Genomic DNA, 21,926 nt, shown 5'->3' with positions numbered 1-21,926 from the left:
CTTCCAGCTGTAGATCTCTGCAGTTCATCCAGAGTGATCATGGGCCTCTTGGCTGCATCTCTGATCAGTCTTCTCCTTGTATGAGCTGAAAGTTTAGAGGGACGGCCAGGTCTTGGTAGATTTGCAGTGGTCTGATACTCCTTCCATTTCAATATTATCGCTTGCACAGTGCCCCTTGGGATGTTTAAAGCTTGGGAAATCTTTTTGCATCCAAATCCGGCTTTAAACTTCTTCACAACAGTATCTCGGACCTGCCTGGTGTGTTCCTTGTTCTTCTTGATGCTCTCTGCGCTTTTAACGGACCTCTGAGACTATCACAGTGCAGGTGCATTTATACAGAGACTTGATTACACACAGGTGGATTGTATTTATCATCATTAGTCATTTAGGTCAACATTGGATCATTCAGAGATCCTCACTGAACTTCTGGAGAGAGTTTGCTGCACTGAAAGTAAAGGGGCTGAATAATTTTGCACGCCCAATTTTTCAGTTTTTGATTTGTTAAAAAAGTTTGAAATATCCAATAAATGTCGTTCCACTTCATGATTGTGTCCCACTTGTTGTTGATTCTTCACAAAAAAATACAGTTTTATATCTTTATGTTTGAAGCCTGAAATGTGGCAAAAGGTCGCAAAGTTCAAGGGGGCCGAATACTTTCGCAAGGCACTGTATCATCAGTTTAACTATACTTCCCAATGCACACTGACACATTTGTTTTTGTTTTGGCTCTGTACTCCAGCACCTTGGATTTGAAATGATACAATGGCAATGAGGATAAAGTGGAGACTGTAAGCTATTGCTGAGCGATTAGTGCTTTTTGAAGTCAGTTCGGTTTCAGTTCAATTATTTTTTTAAATTATGGTTTTCAATTTATTTTAGATTTTTTACTTTAAATATATGATGAAATAATCGACACAATACATTATTTACCATTCATTTCTATTGGGCAAACAGCAAATGCATCCAACAAGTTTGCAGAGTCACAAACTTGATGTAATCATTGCGTGTTAGGCATATGGGACCAAATACTGAACTTTTGACTACTTTAATACAGATACAGTACCAGTTAAATGTTTGGACACACCTACTCATTCAAGGGTTTTTCTTTATTTTTACTAATTTCTACATTGTAGAATAATAGTGAAGACATCAACACTATGAAATAATACATATGGAATCATGTAATAACCAAAAAAGTGTTAAACAAATCAAAATATATTTTAGATTTCAGATTCTTCTAAGTAGCCACCCTTTGCCTTGATTACAGCTTTGCACACTCTTGGCATTCTCTCAACCAGCTTCATGAGGAATGATTTTCCAATAGCCTTGAAGGAGTTCCCAAATATTCTGCTTTTCCTTCCCTTTGCCGTCTAACTCATCCCAAACCATATCAATCGGATTGATGTTGGGTGATTTTGGAGGCCAGGTATCTGATGCCGCACTCCATAACTCTCCTTCTTGGTCAAAAAGCCCTTACACAGCCTTGAGGTGTGTTTTGGGTCATTTTCCTGTTAAAAAGAAAAATGATAGTACCACTAAGTGCAAACCAGATGGGATGGCGTATCGCTGCAGAATGCTGTGGTAGCCATGCTGGTTAAGTGTGACTTAAATTCTAAATAAATCACAGAGAGTGTCACCAGCAAAGCATCATCACACCTCCTCCTCCATGCTTCACGGTGGGAACCACACATGCTGAGATCATCCGTTCACCTACTCTGTGTCTCACACAGACACAACGGTTGAAACCAAATATCTCAAATTTGGACTCATCAGAGCAAAGGACGGTCTAATGTCCATTGCTCCTGTTTCTTGTCCCAAACAAGTCTCTTCTTCTTATTGGTGTCCTTGAGTAGTGGTTTCTTTGCAGCAATTCGACCATGAAGGCCTGATTCATGAAGTCTCCTCTGAACAGTTGATGTTGAGATGTGTGTTACTGGAATTCTGAAAAGCATTTATTTGGGCTGCAATCTGAGGTGCAGTTAACTCTAATGTACTTATTCTCTGCAGCAGAGGTAACTCTGAGTCTTCCTTTCCTGTGGCGTTCCTCACGAGTGCCAGTTTTGTGGTAGAGCTTGATGGGTTTTGCGACTGCACGTGAAGAAACTTTCAAAGATCTTGAAATGTTCCGCATTGACTGACATTCATGTCTTAAAGTAATGATGTACTGTAATTTCTCTTTGCTTATTTGAGCTGTTCTGGCCGTAATATTGACTTGGTCTTTTACCAAATAGGGCTATTGTCTGTATACCACCCCTACCTTCTCACAACACAACTGATTGGCTGAAACGCATTAAGGAAAGAAATTACAGAAATGTACTTTAAAAAAGCATACCTGTTAATTGAAATGCATTCCTGGTGACTACCTCATGAAGCTGGTTGAGAGAATGCTAATAGTGTGCAAAGCTGTCATCAAGGCAAAGAAAGGGTGGCTACTTTGAAGAATCTCAAATATAAAATACATTTTCATTTGTTTAACATTTTTTGGGATACTACATGATTCCATACAGTTGAAGTCAGAAGTTTACATACATTTAGGTCGGAGTCATTAAAACTCATTTTTCAACCACTCCACAAATGTCCTGTTAACAAACTATAGTTTTGGCAAGTCGGTTAGGACATTTTTCCAACAATGTTTACAGACAGATTTTTTCACTTATAATTCACTGTATCACAATTCCAGCGGGTCAGAAGTTTACATACACTAAGTTGACTGTGCCATCAAACAGCTTATGATGTCATGGCTTTAGAAGCTTCTGATAGGCTAATTGACATCATTTGAGTCAATTGGAGGTGTACCTGTGGATGTATTTCAAGGCCTACCTTCAAACTCAGTGCCTCTTTGCTTGACATCATGGGAAAATCAAAAGAAATCAGCCGATACCGCAGAAAGGAAAATGTAGACCTCCACAAGTCTGGTTCATCCTTGGGAGCAATTTTCAAACGCCTGCAGGTACCACGTCCTTCTGTACCAACAATAGTACGCAAGTATAAACACCATGGGACCATGCAGCCGTCATACCGCTCAGGAAAGTGAGACGCATTCTGTCTCCTAGAGATGAATGTACTTTGGTGCAAAAAGTGCCAATCAATCCCAGAACAACAGCAAAGGACATTGTGGAGATGCTGGAGGAAATAGTTATAAAAGTATCTATATCCACAGTAAAACGAGTCCTATATCGACATGACCTGAAAGGCCGTTCAGCAAGGAAGAAGCCACTGCTCTAAAACCACCATAAAAAAGCCGGTTTGCAACTGCACATGGGGACAAGGATCGTACTTTTTGGAGAAATGTCCTCTGGTCTGATGAAACAAAAATAGAACTGTTTGGCCATAATGACCATCGTTATGTTTGGAGGAATAGGGGAGGCTTGCAAGCCAAAGAACACCATCCCAACCGTGAAGCACGGGGGTGGCAGCATCATGTTGTGGGGGTGCTTTGCTGCAGGAGGGTGTGGTTTATTTAACCAAATAGATGGCTCATGAGGATGGAAAATGATTTGGATATGTTGAAGCAACATCTCAAGACATCAGTCAGGAAGCTAAAGCTCGGTCACAAATGGGTCTTCCAAATGGACAATGACCTCAAGCATACTTCCAAAGTTGTGGCAAAATGGCTTAAAGACAACAAAGTTAAGGTATTGGAGTGGCCATCACAAAGCCCTGACCTCAATCCTATAGAAAATGTGTGGGCAGAACTGAAGAAGTGTGTGCGAGCAAGGTGCCTTACAAACCTGACTCAGTTACACCAGCTCTGTCAGGAGGAATGGGCCAAAATTCACCCAACTTATTGTGGGAAGCTTGTGGGAGGCTATCTGAAACGTTTGACCAAAGTAAAACAATTTAAAGGCAATGCTACCAAATACTAAATTAATGTATGTTTACTTCTGACCCACTGGGAATGTGATGGAAGAAATAAAAGCTGAAATAAATCATTCTCTGTACCATTATTCTGACATTTCACATTCTTAACATACAGTGGAGATCCTAACTGACCTAAAACAGGGAATTTGTACTAGGATTAAATGCAGGAATTGTGAAAAACTGAGTTTAAATGTATTTGGCTAAGGTGTATGTAAACTTCCGACTTCAACTGTATGTGTTATTTCATATTGTTGATGTCTTCACTATTATTAAAAAATGTAGAAAATAGTCCACATAAATAACAGCCCTGGAAGGTGTAGGTGTGTCTAAACTTTTGACTGGCACTGTATAAGTGAATCTGTCCCAAAATCTTTGGTCCTGGAAGGAGTAGGTGTGTCTAAACTTTTGACTGGCACTGTATAAGTGAATCTGTCCCAATATATTTGGTCCTGGAAGGAGTAGGTGTGTCTAAACTTTTGACTGGCACTGTATAAGTGAATCTGTCCCAATATCTTTGGTCCCCTAAAATGTACAAAAAGTACTGTCATTTCTAAATGGTTCACCCGATATGGATGAAAATACCTTCAAATTAAAGCTGACAGTCTGTCACTTTCCCAGTACTTTTGGAGTTCAGAGTATATGGCAACATTGCCTTCGAAGTGTTTCGCTGTTATGTTTAAGTAAACGCTCCAACCCATGCTCTCTTTTTATGTTCTCTTGCCAGATAAGTGACACTTGTATTTGTATAATTCCTGTTCTCATGTTCTCCTTTGACTGCTCTGTTCTAGGTGATTCCCCAGGCCAGTGTTGGAGAGGTGCACCACACCATCCGCACCCCCTTCCAGAGGGTTGATGACTTCTTCATCCCCCCAACCAACCTCATTATCACACACGTCAGGTACAGAAGGCCCGTTAACCTTTAACACTGGTGACCTCACCACCTCATCTTCGCAATCTCTCTCAAATGGAGGAGAAAAGAGCTAATTATAATTTAATGAGAATCCTAACCACACCGTAATCACCCAAAAAAGACCATTAACCTTTCCCTTGAACTTTGTCGTCTTAGGTTTGGCTTCGTCTTCCTCAAATCTGAACCTGCGGTGCATAAGATTGACTTGGAGACCTTCCACAGAGTCAAAACCATCAGCCTGAAGAACTATAGCTGTGTGCCCGTCAGCATGGCCTACACACACCTGAGTGGCTTTTACTTCATTCAGTGCCAGTCTCAGAGCAGGGACCCCTCGTCAGCCCAGCCACAGCTCCTCATCGACAGTGTCACCGACACTGTCATTGGTCCCAACCTCAACATCACGGGCCAGCCCTATGTGTCCCCGGATGGCCGCTACATCATCACCCCTGACCAGCAGCGCGGCAAGGTCAGAGTTCAAACAGTGTCCTTCCAGGGGGTGCTGGGTTTAAGCCGGGAGCTGGACACCTCTCTCGTTGTGTCCGACCTGATCTTCCAGCCCTCATTCACTAAGTCCAACCAGTACACTGTGGTAGCTGCCTCTGGCTCAGGCACAGACCTGCTCTTCTCTGACCTGGCAACAGGGCACATTGAGGTCCTCGGAAGCCTCAAGGAGCCCCTGTCACACCACACCTGGCCCTGGGGGGGGCCCAACAGGGTGGTGGTGTCCAGCGGACTGTTTGGCCAGTACTTGGTCACTCCCTCAGCGGAATCTCTCTTTGTGTTGAACGGCAAACTGAACACACCCCACTGTGAGGTGTCAGACATCAAGAGAGGGAACACAGTGGTGTGGGTGGGAGAGGTATGAGAGAGTGGGAAGAAGGGGAGAGGGAGAGAAAGAGAGATCAGGCCAAAACACTTAATTAAGATATATATGGACATAAGTGGACTCAACCATGGGACTGAGTGTGAGGAACACACGCCTGGGTTATTGTAACAAAAGTACACAAAAAATAATAATTGAAAAAAATATTTAGAAAATCATATTATGGTATTTTTACGGGGAGAAGATGGGTGGTGAGTTCCTTTTAGTGCAACTGTGATCTATGTGTACTTAACTAAGAGGAGTTGTACATTGCACTTCCTTGTAAACACTGCAGATAACAGGAGGGATATAATGATGACATTTTGAAAATTTAACTATGCACAACGCTCACTTTTTTTAGACTAACGCTTTTTGGTTTCGAGATGTTTGTTGTTCACCAGTACTGCAAATAGTCCCAACAAGATGTCTGTCTGCCTCTAGTGTATACATGTGTTAGCGGTCCTTTTCACAACCACAGCACCCTGTTACTCGCCTTTGTCCTTGTCCATGTTATTGTACGCTTTCTGTCAACAACATACAGTTTGGCGTGAAACATGTTGTACCGTATTAGTCAAGACCTGTTACTTTCCAAAGAGAATACTTTTCCATCCCTTAGCTAAGAACAGTATCTAATAGCATACAGTAGAAAACCCATCCGTGGATAACATGTTATTGTACAAAGAATATATATGGTATAGTATGTCCCCCACCCTCTCTCACACAGTAAGCCTACTTCCAGTTTTGATCCAGTGACCTCCTAGTCCTCTGTCCACTAAGTCTAGCATTGTAAGGGTGTTGTTCATCAGCATGGAGGTATTGTAAGTCCTGTGTATCCAGTTTCCCTATAGCTTAGTTTCCATTCTTCAACTGCTCCACAACTGAAATACAGCTTTCCCTCATAAGGAGTAGCTGTGCCTGTTACCCTAATGTTGGCTAGTACTGTATGTGACGAGCAAGTAATAGCAAAACACACCTGTTATTAAAAAAAGACACAAACCAAGATTAACAGATGTGTTGCTCATGTTTGCGATTTAGATATGTGTTGCTACGGTAACTGCCTTGGCTCAATCTGACACAGATGACATTTCTTAGAACACTGTTGTATCGAGAGAGAAATATGTGTGTGTTCCAGGAGTGAGGCAGAGATGTGTAATATATATTCAAAAAGCCCAATTTGAAGCCCAATTATTTTGCGGTCACGGAAGAAAAAAAACATTTCCGTAATTGCCATCAAAAAGCACCAGGCACTCAGACCAAAGTACTTATTTTGCCACCATTACAGAGTAACTTCAGAATAATTCATGTGAGTCACCACCAAAGGCATCATCAGAACTGAGTGTTCCATATGCATGTACTGAGAGTTGAGGCTCATCTCACTAATATTGTTTAAGAGCATTTCGGCTGGGATTCAATCAAAGGCGCGTTAACAACAAGGTCATTTCTGCTTGTCGACAAGGTAATTTCCGCAGCATTTACAGTGAATGCAACATCCACAATCGTCAGGAAAATTGCCTTTAAAAGGTACATTGCCACTAGTGCAATGTGCTTATCATCAATGCACCTCTGATTGAATCCCAGCCTTCAAGTACACAGGATCACAAACAGTACAGTTGCTGGTGAAAATGTCACATATATTACATACCTGGTCTCTAACCAAGACCATGGCTGCAAACCTGAACCTCTTGGTATGATATTGACATTAGAGACACTGTTGTAGATATAAATTGTTCTTGTTTAGAACACATTCAAACGAGTCCAGTTTTCTTTATGCATTTGGTGTGTTCTTGTTTATGAGGGAAATGGTTTGTAAAATAATATCTAATAAAATGACAAAAAAAAAAACGTGTCACATTATAAATGACTTTGAACATAAAATATGTGAATATTCAGGGACAAATTTCACCAAACACATATGTTTGTTGCTAACGTGAGGACAAACTATGGTATATAACCCCGAACTGATGCTGTATATGTATTTCAACGTTCATTACATCAAGTTGTTAGAGCTACAGTTACATCAAATTGTTATGAGTTTGTTGATATCTGGGCCTCTGGATTTGGCTCTTTTGTGCAGCAGTTTCTCATACAGTACGTCATCCTGACATCTGGACAGCACAGGTCTGAAAACGTTGCAGACATCCCTTTGTCATATCGGACTCTCTTTACAATACTCTTCTTCCATCCAAAGCCCAATCGATCCAGTGTAGCTTTCTGTCTGAAACCAGGCAAGAGTAGTTTCTAAATGAGGAGTACCATTTGTAATGGTCAGAAGAGTGGCCCAGACCCGCCAATGGCGAACACAGCGTCACTTTGGTTTTTTTCTGTTGGGTTGAGTCAGGATGTGTCCAGTGGTAATGGGTTTTGGGTTGCCCCAGGACAACATACTAGCTCTTCTTCAGCAGTTACGACAATGACCAGTCTCAACGGGGGACTTCTTGCTAACTAGAGCGACAGTATTATGACTGAGAAAAAAAAAACATCCAGTCAGCAGACATTCTTTACTATTAGGACGAAACTATGACTGACTAAACACTAACAATATATTAGCATTGTGCTGATACGTGGCTAAAACTTACATTTTTATCACTGTTTATACTTGGCTCTAACATGAATCCTTCGTTCTGATCTTGTCCTTATCTTGTCCTTATCTTGTCTGTTTACATTTATAAGATCTGATAACAATCAGATCACAAAGCATCTTTTAATCGTCTACTGCTGCCTAAAATTGTGGGCTCAATCAGAATGTGATCAGGACAATGGATGCATGTTAGCACCAGGTATAAATGGGGCTTGTGTTACCCATCCCTCAGTAACTGGCTAAGTAACGGCAAGATACGCCTGCCTCTAAATCTCACATTGTTAACAGAGCTACACAGTTCTTTAAGCACTAAAAACCACGTAGTTATCAGATATGAATTCATATAGGCTCAACTAAGAGTATTCAAATCAGCAGATATGTCAAATGTTATATAAATATCAACAACACAAGAGGCCTAAATTAGAGGATAAATGTGTGCTGTTCTAAGATCTTTGGCAACCTTAAAGGCTTGTAGCTGTATCCATGCTGGTTTATCTCTATGCAACACATTCTCATTGTTAAGGCAATAACTGTTGTATGATGTATGTGTTTTGTGAGTAGATTTTTCCTAAGATGTTAAAACAGTCTGGGTGTATAAATGTATTACTTCTCCTCTAATTGTTAAAGGGAAACTTCACACAAAAACTATATTTGAGTCTTTTTTTTCCATTTGTCCACTTGGTGATGCGTTTCGAAACATCATGATGATGTGGCACGTGACACTTTGCTTCTTGAAAATCCTTTATCTTGAAAACTTGACTGCTGACATGCAAAACATTTTGGGACTGTATCGACAGTGGATTAATGAACAAAAATACCAAAATATCATTTTTGAGTGGAGTCTCCCTTTAATGACTCCTATGCTTTTTTCCCCCACCTAACAATTGCCTCTGTACAATAATATATTAAAATATTATTTTTTAAATATATTTTTGAGTTGCTTCATCTGAACTGAAATGTATGGAACCAGTGTCTATACCTCATATTATCTACCCACAGACAAGACCCAGCTCACCAGTGATGTATTTGAATTAGCATTGACTGTAAGGATATGACATACTGTACTGTATACTGTATTGTGTTGCCTGGGATGTAATTTTTCTTTCCCCCCAGTTTTTCAATAAAATATAAAATGGACTATTTACTAAGAAGCGTATTTTCTTCTAACCATTCCGTTTTTTAGGAACATGCTACAGAATTGGCAAATAATGAGAATGGAACCAAATTCTCATTAGATGCTATTTATTTCATCACCCAATCTATGGATGCCAAAACAGAGGACAAAAGAGAACACGCAAAGATTGTTTCTGTTGTGAAGATGCATTGCCTCCTTAAGTAAAAATTTGAATATGAAACATGGTTGACCAAAGGTAAACTGATTCCACAATCTCACATCACTTTGCCTTTAAATTGCATGGACGACAAGGAGTCTGTGCAAGGTGTGAATTGCGGGGGAGCCAGGGGGGCTCAGCTCCCTTAAATGCAACAAAACTCAAACTTTAGGTGGTCGGTCACTAAATGCTCATTTAACCATTCTTCTATGTCTTTAAAATGCAGTGGAAAATATGTTTTACAGTGGTAAATATTAAAATAAATGCTTCGAAATTAAACTAACACCCCCACCTCTGTCCAACCAGTAACCATCTCAGAGCATTTTGTATTATTCTATATGTAAATCTGGGACACTCCATTTAGGATGATATGTTACGTTTAGTATGGTTACGTAAGACAGATGGTTACTTAAGGCAGAAACAAAAGGTGGTTGCTCTAAGTGGATGGGTGGGTGTATAACGCAAACATCTAGAAACCCAAAGGTTGCCCATCAACACCGCCATTGGACTCTGGAGCAGAGGAAACACATTCTCTGCAGCAACAAATCACGATTCACCATCTGGCAGTCCGACGGACTAATCTAGGTTTGGCGGATGCCAGGAGAACGCTACCTGCCCCAATGCAAAGTGCCAACTGTAAAGTCTGGTGGAGGAGGAATACTGGTCTGGGCTGTTTTTCATGGTTCGGGCTAGGCCCCTTAATTCCAGTGAAGGGAAATCTTAACACTAAAGCATACAATAACAGTCTAGACGATTCTCTGCTTCCAACTTTGTGGCAACAGTTTGGGGAAGACCCTTTCCTGTTTCGGCATGATGATGCCCCCATGCACAAAGCGAGGTCCATACAGAAATGGTTTGTTGAGATGACCTGCACAGTGCCCTGACCTCAACCCCATCGAGCAGCTTTGGGATGAATTGGAACGCCGACTGCGAGCCAGGCCTAAACGCCCAACCTCACTAATGCTCTTGTGGCTGAATGGAAGCAAGTCCCTGCAGCAATGTTCTAACCTCTAGTGGAAATCCTTACTGTCCTTGGCTGATATAGCAGCATATGGGGGACCAACTCCATATTAATGCCCATGATTTTGGAATGAGCTGTTCAACGAGCAAGTGTCAACATATTTTGTAGCTAGCTTAGAAATGTAATTCATAACATATCATACAAAATGGGTAATGGACATCCACAAATGAATACATACCATATAAAACCTAACATATCATACTAATGGAGTATCTCGGATGTACATACAGAATAGTATGAAATGCTCTGAGAACAGGTTGCTCTATCATGATGTAAACCATGTATTTCTATGTGGCTGAGCAGTCCACTCAGTAGTGCAACATTTTGGCCTAAGCAGAGCTCCTTTACTCATCGATTTCCCTTTGTACTTCCTCATTTTCGCCAGTTGTTTGCCATGAGCCCTTGATAGAAATAGCCCATGCCTTTATTCCAATGCATTATGTTTATCCGTTGATTTGTCATTGTTTACTTTTGTCAGTCAGCTGATCAGACTCATTGCTTTGTTTTTCAGGTGCGCTGGTGTTCTCCATTTCGTCTGTGGCGCGAAGTAGTAGACCATTTATTTAGCTTTATGATTTTCTATCAATGCTTGTTTTCTTTCCTGGATCAGCTGATGATGGTCGACAATATCACTAGACAACAAGCCTACAGCTAGACACCAATGCACATCCAATCCATCCCACAAGTACGTTATTGACAGTAGGCCTAGAGTTGACCCTTTCGATTAGAAGCATTCGATTTCGCAATGTAATATGCCTACATTATTTGGATTTGTGTGCCCATGAGAACCGTTTTCACGGCAAAACAGTGAAATGTTACGTAGGTATAGTTACATATAGTTTATGTCACACAATCTGTGAAGACTCCAAGCATTAACTCATGCATTATGGATAACTCGTGTTAAACATGTTTTGATTCAACTCATGCATTATATTGAAGGTAAGCTACCTGTTCTGGGTTTACCCACCTTTTTCTGAAAAATTTATTGAAAGTTTAATGAGCGTTACTTTTTCACCGTGACCGGCAATCAGAGTATTCCCACCTATATGTTTTCCACTACATCACTGGCTACCGGCGAAGAACCTGACTATCAACAATGACAAGCCACAGGGGTCAGACAACTTGGATAATAGTGGACAATATTGCCACTCCTATTTGCCACATCTTCAATTTAAGCCTACTAGAAACTGTGTGCCCTCAGGATTGGAGGGAAGCAAAAGTCTTTCTGCTAAGAATAGTAAAGCCACCTTCACTGGCTCATATAGCCAATCAATCAGCCTGTTAACAACCATTAGTAAACTTATGGAAATAATTGTGTTTGACCAGATTCAATGCTATTTTACAGTAAACAAATGGACAACAAACATTCAGCATGCTTATAGAGAAAGACATTCAACAAGCACAGCACTTACACAAATTACTGATAATTGGCTGAGAGAAATTGATGATAAAAAGATTGTGAAGGCTGTTTTGTTAGACTTCAGTGCGACCTTTGACATTATCGATCATAGTCTGTTGCTGGCAAAACGTATGTTATGGCTTTACACCCCCTGCTATATTGTGGACAAAGAGTTACCTGTCTAAGAGAACACAGAAGGTGTTCTTTAATGGAAGCCTCTCCAATATAATCCAGGTAGAATCAGGAATTCCCCAAGGCAGCTGTCTAGGCTCATTACCTTTTTCAATCTTTTCTAATGAATTGCCACTGACTTTGAGGAAAGCCAGAGTGTCTATGTATGCGGACGACTCAACACTATACATGTCAGCTACTACAGCGACTGAAATGACTGCAACACTTAACAAAGAGTTGCAGTTAGTTTCAGAGTGGGCGGCAAGGAATATGTTAGTCCTAAATATTTCTAAAACTAAAAGCATTGTATTTGGGACAAATCATTCACTAAACCCTAAACCTCAACTAAATCTTGTAATAAATCATGTGGAAATTGAGCAAGTTGAGGTGACTAAACTGCTTGGAGTTACCCTGGATTGTAAACTGTCAAGGTCAAAGGCAAGGCACGGCTGGCCCTTGGATGTACACAGAGAGCAAACATAAATAATATGCATGTCAATCTCTCCTGGCTCAAAGTGGAGGACAGATTGACTTCATCACTGCTTGTATTTATGAGAGGTATTGACATGTTGAATGCACTGAGCTGTCTGTTTGAACTACTGGCGCACAGCTCGAACACCCATGCATACCCCACAAGACATGCCACAAGAGGTCTCTTCACAGTCCCGAAGTCCAGAACAGACTATGGAAGGCGCACAATTCTAAATAGAGCCATGACTACATGGAACTCTATTCCACATCAAGTAACTCACGCAAGCAGTAAAATCTGATTTAAAAACAGATAAAAAAAACGGAACAGCGGGGACTGTGAAGCAACACAAACATCGGCGCATACTCACACACAAATTAGCATACACACTATACACACACGTACACATGGATTTTGTACTGTATATATGTGTTAGTGGTGGAGTAGGGGCTTTAGGGCAGACAGTCTGAATGTATTGTAATGTTTTTACCATTGTATAAACTGCCTTAACCCTCCTGCTGTGTTCCGGCAGAATTGGACCGATTTACCTTCAAACTCAGTGTCTCTTTGCTTGACATCATGGGAAAATCAAAAGGAATCAGTCAATACCTCAGAAAATGATTTGTAGACCTCCACATCCTTGGGAGCAATTTCCAAATGTCTGAAGGTACCACGTTCATCTGTATAAACAATAGTACGCAAGTATAAACATCATGGGACCATGCAGCCGTCATACAGCTCAGGAAGGAGATGCGTTCTGTCTCCTAGGGATGCGAAAAGTGCAAATCAATCCCAGAACAACAGCAGGACCTTGTGAAGATGCTGGAGGAAACAGGTACAAGTATCTATATGCACAGTAAAACAAATCCTATATCGACATAACCTGAAAGGCCCGCTCAGCAAGGAAGAAGCCACTGCTCCAAAACCGCCATAAAAAGCCAGACTACGGTTTACAACTGCACATGGGGACAAAGATCATACTTTTTGGAGAATGTCCTCTGGTCTGATGAAACAAAAATAAAACTGTTTGGCCATAATGACCTTTGTTGTGTTTGGAGGAAAAAGGGGGATGCTTGCAAGCCAAAGTATACCATCCCAACCGTGAAGCACGGAGGTGGCAGCATCATGTTGTGGGGGTTCTTTGCTGCAGGAGGGAATGGTTTATTTTACCAAATAGATGGCATCATGAGGACGGAACATTATGTGGATATGTTGAAGCAACATCTCAAGACATCAGTCAGGAAGTTAAAGCTTGGTGGCAAACGGGTCTTCCAAATGGACAATGACCCCAATTATACTTCCAAAGTTGTGGCAAAATGGCTTAAGGACAACAAAGTCAAGGTATTGGAGTGGCCATCACAAACCTATAGAAAATGCGTGGGCAGAACTGAAAAAGCGTGTGCGAGCAAGGAGGCCAACAAACCTGACTCAGTTACACCAGCTATGTCAGGAGGAATGGGCCAAAATCCACCGAACTTGTAGTGGGAAGCTTGTGGAAGGCTACCCAAAACGTTTGACCCAAGTTAGACAATTTAAAGGCAATGCTACCAAATACTAATCGAGTGTATGTAAACTTCTGACCCCCTGGGAATGTGATGAAAGAAATAAAAGCTGAAAAAAGCATTCTCTACTATTATTCTGACATTTCACATTCTTAATGTAAAGTGGTGATCCTAACTGACCTAAAACAGGGAATTTTTACTTGGATTAAATGTCAGGAAATGTGAAAAACTGAGTTTAAAAATTAAAAATACATTTTGCATGAACACATTCACTCAATAGAGACCACCCGAATGTAATGGTCTAACTCACACTCTGAGTCTGTGACAATCTTGATGAATCACAGGCCACTAGTCACATACCTGATGACCCCTTCTGCAGAAGCTCCGTCCCTGTCCCTCTCTAGGCCATTGTCATTCATAATTTCAGACCACTGCTGAGGTGGCTGGCTGGCAGATGGCCTTCACTCCTGTGGAAGTTCACGTTATATATAGGCTTCAGTGCTCAACATGGTCTCCGATCCATGTCCATTACTCATACCAATGTGCTTGTGAGGGACGCTGTCAATATAATCTCCGTCAGCATCAGGTTTCCCAGGACACTCATTCCCTTCCCAGGCAGAGCTGACCGGATCAGTGTGTCGGCTCAAACCACAGAGCATGTGAATCTGATCACACGGCCAATTACCACCCTATTCACATCCCTAGCGTCCCAAATAGCACCCTACTCCCAATATAGTGCAGTACATTTGACATGGGCAGGGTCGAAGTCGTGCACTATATAGGAAATAGGGTTCCATTTGGGGCGCAGCCCACCACCATCTCCCAGGACTCCAAACATCACCAGGATAGAACTCTTCGATCCATCATGCAGTCTTCCAGGCTCTCCTGGGAAAAGTTGGCAATGAGATTGTGATGGTCCCAGGGAAAAAGAAGTAAATGTTTCATCACAATAAGAACTTTGAGATGATGAGGTGAAGAAAATATGTGGAAATACTGGATCTGTAGTGGATGATTGGCAAAGCTCCAATTATGCGTGAGTGGTAGGTAGGGATAGCTATGCAGAAGATTTTCAATATGTTTTTGTCTGCATGGCATTTTGTACAGTAGTTTCATATTAATATACTTAATATACTTCATTATAATGAGTTGTTTGAGAACATGAGGCTATGGTGTGATGTAATTCTGACAATGTACAAAGACACACTGTACAGTACATAGAATTCTTTCCAAATGAGAGGTATGCACCTCACTTCAAGTCTCTTCACTTATGATTGAAATGCAATTACACTCACCCTCATATCTTCACATACATTATGTTGCCTCTCTAAACCACATACATTATGTTGCCTCTCTAAACCACAGTATCCATCACTCCTACACATCATCACTCCTATACATTTGTGGCCTGGTCACCATATCTATAGCATTTGTGACTATATGGACTGACAACAAACAATATATTTGTTTTCTAAAGCAAAAACAGACAGGGCGTCCAGGCTAGGTACAGCAATTTGAAGTTCCCTTTCAGTCGGTACTCTTGGTAGGGGAGAGTGGGGTAAGTTGAGCCAAAGGGTTAGTTGAGTTAGTTGAGTCACCCCTTGTTTTGAGGAAACCATACACAAAATTCATAATTTGACCAAATATTTAGGAAGCGGTCATCATTTCTGTGAAGGAAGAAACCACATGGAAAAAGTGGTAAGCGTCTTAGATCCAAAAAACTGTTTTTCACCCAAGTCATATTCTCTGATCTGTTTCACCTGTCTTGTGCTTGTCTCCACCCCCTTCAGGTGTCATCCATTTTCCCCATTATCCCATGTGCATTTATACCTGTGTTTTCTGTTTGTCTGTTGCTAGTTCGAGTTGTCTCGTAAAGCCTACCAGCGTGTTTTTCCTGTACTGTTTCGCTCTAGCGCTTGTTTTCTAGTTTTTCTAGTGTTTTGCCCTGGATTACGGACCTCTGACTGCCCTTGACCTGTCTTTTGTCCGCCCCGCCGTTTGGACAATAAACATCTGTAATTCGAACTGTCTGCATCTGGGTCTTATCATGAGTCGTGATAGTACGAACTAGCCATAAGTACCAAGCAGACTCGGATCAGCTCCGCAACGCAGTCTCATTGGAGGCTGTGGATCTGAAGATCCTCTCCTACAAGACATCCCTGCTCGTGGCTTTGGCCACGGCTAAACATGTTGGGGACCTCCACTCGTTATCCGTACACCCTTCCTCCACTCAGTTCACCCCTGGAGACCCATAGTTGACATTGTGTCTTATGGCAACCTTATGCCCCCCCAAAAGTCCTGGCTATGTCCATCAGATCATTAGCTTTTGAGCTGTTCGCTTTTTCTCCTCCTACGATTGCTCAACGGGGGTTGCATGCCTACATTGAGTGGATCTGGAATTTCGGTTTGGGTGACCAGAGCCTATACTATGAATGTAGTTTGAAGAATTAGCGAGGTGACTTTGGTCAACTCTTAGCTAAACTTGGGATAACCGGTAAAACGAAAGTGTCTCACCATTTGTACAGCAACGAATCCTTCAGATCTAACCTGCTCTGAGTAGTCTAACTAAGGGCTATCTACATTTAGGACCAATTAAATCAGATTCCCTCCCTCTAGGAAAGATTGCATCATCATCCACTTAATCTCAGGAAGATATCCGATTTTTATTAATATTAATATGTATTAATGAAATGTGTTTTGTGTGTTAACTACCTATCACAATACACATTTAGTAATGACAAATGCATTTCAAACTTTACCCACAGTAAACTTTTGTGTGACTTCATGAAATTATTTTATCAATAGAAGTGGGATAAACGGTGCTCATGAATTGATAACCACACCAAAGAAATAAAATAAAGATGGCACTTCTAAAAGTATTTTTAACACGATAGCCTGCTGAATTTGCAAGATAACTTTTCTTTCATTTGGATTTCGACAGAAATGAAAATGTGGCACTGACTTGCCCAAGGATTGATGTTTCAGCATTGTCTCAATGAAGAGTTTGCCCTGTTCAACTAGCCACGTGTGACATGCATGAGCGGTTACAAGCCTGCTAGAGTTAGCGGCAGGCGGACAAGTAACAGGAGACTGTCATTGGGCATCACGCAGTTTGCGCAATACCAATGCTACCCCTTTTCTGCGGGTTGGAGTTCTGGGCAGTCTGCCATGGACCATTTCATTTGGTATCTGTTGAGGTCGGCTTTGGGCCAAGAGTGATGTGTTTAACCGAGAGTACCGACTGAAAGGGAACATACTGGTATGAGTATAACTACAGTTCCCTGAAAGAGGAAAACGAGGTACAACACATGTTTGGACCCGCGCTGCTCGGTTCTGGGCTTGGTGAAGAGCGGTACTGAATTTAAGGAATGAATCCAATCCTCAGGGTTATGACCTTGAAAGGCAAGGCTTCCACCGAGGTGCGTTTTTCAGGGAACGGTATAATCATAACGGTACGTTATGTTCCATGACAGAACATGGTTTGGTTCCAGCTACCTATCTCTGCTCTCGAGTGGCTGAAAACAAATTATGCTTATTAGAGGAGAAACCTACAGCTGCACCTAGTTAGGATCTGATCATTACTGCGGCTGTTGTTGCCTCTCTCTCTCTGGCTTTCGGGTCATGGTGAGGGACAAGATTAGACGGCCATGTTTTCTGAGAATACAGCCAGAATTAAATAGGTCTCCCTTTCTGTCTGTCTCTCTGTCTTTCTCTGTCTCTCTCTGTCTTTGTCTTTGTCTGTCTCTGTCTTTCTCTGCCTCTCTGTTTATCTCTCTCGGTCTCTCTCTCTTTTTATTTATTTTTATTGTTAATTTTTATTTGACCTTTACTTAACCAGGTAGGCTAGTTGAGAACAATTTCTCATTTACAACTGCGACCTGGCCAAGATAAAGCAAAGCAGTGTGACACAGACAACACAGAGTTACACCTGGAGTAAACAATAAACAAGCCAATAACACAATAAACAAGTCAGTGACACAGTGAACTGAGATAAGGCGGAGCTTTACCTAGCATAGACTTATAGATGACCTGGAACCAGTGGGTCTGGTGACGAATATGTAGCGAGGGCCAGCCGACTAGAGCATAAAGGTGGAAGTGGTGGGTGGTATAAGGTGCTTTGGTAACAAAACGGATGGCACTGTGATAGACTGCATCCAGTTTGCTGAATAGAGTATTGGAAGCTATTTTGTAGATGAGATCGCCAAAGTCGAGGATCGGTAGGATAGTCAGTTTTACGAGGGTAAGTTTGGCGGCGTGAGTGAAAGAGGCTTTGTTGCGAAATAGAAAGCCGATTCTAGATTTGATTTTGGATTGGAGATGTTTAATATGAGTCTGGAAGGAGAGTTTACAGTCTAACCAGATACCTAGGTATTTGTAGTTGTCCACATATTCTAGGTCGGAACCGTCCAGGGTGGTGATGCTAGTCCGGCGGGCGGGTGCGGGCAGCGAACGGTTGAAAAGCATGTATTTGGTTTTACTAGCGTTTAAGAGCAGTTGGAGGCCACGGAAGGAGTGTTGTATGGCATTAAAGCTCGTTTGGAGGTTAGTTAGCACAGTGTCCAAGGAAGGGCCAGAAGTATACAGAATGGTGTCGTCTGTGTAGAGGTGGAACAGGAAATCGCTCAAGAGCGACATCATTGATATATACAGAGAAAAGAGTCGGCCCGAGAATTGAACCCTGTGGTACCCCCATAGAGACTGCCAGAGGCCCGGACAATATGCCCTCCAATGACATACTGAACTCTGTCTGGAAAGTAGTTGGTGAACCAGGTGAGGCAGTCATTAGAAAAACCAAGGCTATTGAGTCTGCCAATAAGAATACGGTGATTGACAGAGTCAAAAGCCTTGGCCAGGTTGATGAAGATGGCTGCACAGTACTGTCTTTTATGATATCATTCAGTACCTTGAGCGTGGCTGAGGTGTACCCGTGACCGGCTCGGAAACCGGATTGCACAGCGGAGAAGGTCCGGTGGGATTCAAAATGGTCAGTGATCTGTTTATTAACTTGGCTTTCGAAGACTTTAGATAGGCAGGGCAGGAAGGATATAGGTCTGTAACAGTTTGGGTCTAGGGTGTCGCCCCCTTTGAAGAGGGGGATGACCGCGGCAGCTTTCCAATCTTTAGGGACCTCGGGCGATACAAAAGAGAGGTTGAACAGGCTGGTAATAGGGGTTGCAACAATGGCGGTGGATAGTTTTAGAAAGAGAGGGTCCAGATTGTCTAGCCCAGCTGATTTGTATAGGTCCAGGTTTTGCAGCTGTTTCAGAACATCTGCTGTCTGGATTTGGGTGAAGGAGAAGCTGGGGAGGCTTGGGCGAGTAGCCGTTGAGAAATGGTTATTGACATTTTTGATTATCATGGATTTATCAGTGGTGACCGTGTTAGCTAGCCTCAGTGCAGCGGGAAGCTGGGAGGAGGTGCTCTTGTTCTCCATGGACTTTACAGTATCCCAACACTTTTTGGAGTTAGAGCTACAGGATGCGAATTTCTGCTTGAAAAAGCTAGCCTTTGCTTTCCTGACTGACTGCGTGTATTGGTTCCTGACTTCCCTGAACAGTTGCATATCGCGGGGACTATTCGATGCCATTGCAGTCCGCCACAGGATGTTTTTGTGCTGCTGATCAATGGCAGTCAGGTCTGGAGTGAACCAAGGGCTGTTCTTAGTTCTGCATTTTTTGAAAGGGGCATGCTTATCTAAGATGGTGAGGAAATTACTTTTAAAGATTGACCAGGCATCCTCGACTGACGGGATGAGGTCAATATCCTTCCAGGATACCCGGGCCAGGTCGATTAGAAAGGCCTGCTCGCAAAAGTGTTTTAGGGAGCGTTTGACAAGGATGAGGGGTGGTCGTTTGACTGGGGACCCATAGCGGATACAGGCAGTGAGGCAGTGATCGCTGAGATCCTGATTGAAAACAGCGGAGGTGTATTTGGAGGGCAAGTTGGTCAGGATCAGGTCTATGAGGGTGCCCATGTTTACAGATTTAGGGTTGTACCTGGTGGGTTCCTTGATGATTTGTGTGAAATTGAGGGCATCTAGCTTAGATTGTAGGACTGCCGGGGTGTTAGCATATCCCAGTTTAGGTCACCTAACAGAACGAATTCTGAAGCTAGATGGGGGGTGATCAATTCACAAATGGTGTCCAGGGCACAGCTGGGAGCAGAGGGGGGTCGATAGCAGGCAGCAACAGTGGTCTCACTCTCTGTCTCTCTCTGTCTTTCTCTGTCTTTGTCTCTCTCGCTCTGTTTGATTTTCTCTGTCTGTTTTTCTCTATCTCTGTCTTTGTCTCACTCTCTGTCTCTCTCTGTCTATGTCTTTCTCTCTGTCCCTCTCGGTCTCGCTCTCTGTATTTCGGTGTCTCTGTATCTCTCTCTTTCTTTCTTTCTGTCTGTCTCTCTCTCTCTGTCTTTCTCTGTCTCTCTCTCTGTGTCTCTTTCTGACAATAAGCAGACAGCAATCACAAACAAGTCAGAATGAGAATGATGCTGCCTCTCCATTATACTCAGGACAAGCAAGGTCCTCTTTAGTGTGTATGTTGTATATGTCATATACTTCTGAGTTTAGAAACACCCAGCAGGGCAGCGTTAGAACAGTGTGCCTGTATTCCAACCACACTTCATTCTAAGGTAACTATTTCATGCTGAGGTCAAGTGAATTGGATGAAGACTAAACCTGTGACGTTGACATGGAGTATTGGTCAAAACATCAGAGCAAACGCACCCTCAAGATTTTTTTCTTCTCCACTGAGTCCACTGGTTTTACTTGTTTGGAATCATGCTGTGTTCCTGAAGGACAATGGACGCATTTTCCTGGAAATATGAGAGAACTAAGGAACGAATGCTAGCTGTAGGCTTCCGAGCAGCAGTAAAGCAGCATGCTACCTAATGACATATTATATCTTCATTAGGACTATAGAAGAGTATGTGGATGTCCCCATTTCCATAGACAACCAGGACTAACATCAACATAAGCTCAAGCCCTCTAAGTAGTTCTGCAGACAGCATTACTCTTATGTTATTCTTAAAAGGAAATAGAGGGTCAATCGATGTATTAACACTAATGCCATTATACGTGGTAAATGACTGTGATAACAAAACAAGTCACCTTATCTCTTAGAGCAAGCAACAAAATCAGATTGCAATGTGCTATGCTACTGTAGCTGTCAATAAGTTGGCCACAAAAAGGCTCAATGTTAATCAACAAGCAATGTTCGATCTCAACTCTGGACCTCAAAGCCCGTTCTACTGCCTTTTTTCTTGGTTCCCCACTAACCAGGGCTGATTTAGACCTGTAACACCAGGTATGTGCAATTTATTATCAGGTAGAACAGAACACCAGCAGGTTCCGGACCTCGTAGGGTAAGAATTGAATAACCCTGTGGTGTAGACCATAAAAAGAACATAAGGTCATATTTGAACCAATACTGTAAATATCAGTTCAAACCAGTAAAAGAGCAGCCATATTCAAACAGACAGTATAGCAGCCCAAGCGATGTCCTTAGTTGTGGCTCTGATACAGAATCATTGTGAGTTGCTGAGCGGTTTGGCTTCTTCCCCTTCAACGGGCAATCATCCAGGGACTAGCCATTACAAACCAGCCCAGCTCTGCATGTGGGATTGGAGGAGCTAAAACGGTCTAATTACAAATGCTTAGACATTAGATTGTATTCAGCCAGAGTATTAGGTATACAGGGCCTTCAGAATGTATTCATAACCCTTGACTGTTTCCATTTTTTTTGTAATACAGCCTGAATTTAACATTTACTAAATTGAGATGTTTGGTCACTGGCCCACACACAATACCCCATAATGTCAAAATGGAATT

At 42.1% G+C, this 21,926-nt stretch overlaps 1 protein-coding gene across 1 annotated transcript in view; it reads left to right on the top strand.

Moving 5' to 3' along the window:
* Positions 1–9,279, top strand: part of LOC115105279 (follistatin-related protein 4-like) — a 63,508-nt gene extending 54,229 nt beyond the window's left edge. The window contains exons 9-10 of the mRNA XM_065006809.1: positions 4,650–4,759; positions 4,928–9,279. Of these exons, the coding sequence (XP_064862881.1) occupies positions 4,650–4,759; positions 4,928–5,636 (819 nt within the window). The 3' untranslated portion in view covers positions 5,637–9,279. The remainder of the gene's footprint in view (positions 1–4,649; positions 4,760–4,927) is intronic.
* Positions 9,280–21,926: the final 12,647 nt, after the last annotated feature.

This window comes from Oncorhynchus nerka, linkage group LG22, assembly GCF_034236695.1.
Source record: "Oncorhynchus nerka isolate Pitt River linkage group LG22, Oner_Uvic_2.0, whole genome shotgun sequence".
NCBI lineage: Eukaryota > Metazoa > Chordata > Actinopteri > Salmoniformes > Salmonidae > Oncorhynchus > Oncorhynchus nerka.
The sequence above is the reverse complement of the archived record's forward strand: the minus strand, read 5'-3'. Positions and strand labels throughout refer to the sequence as shown.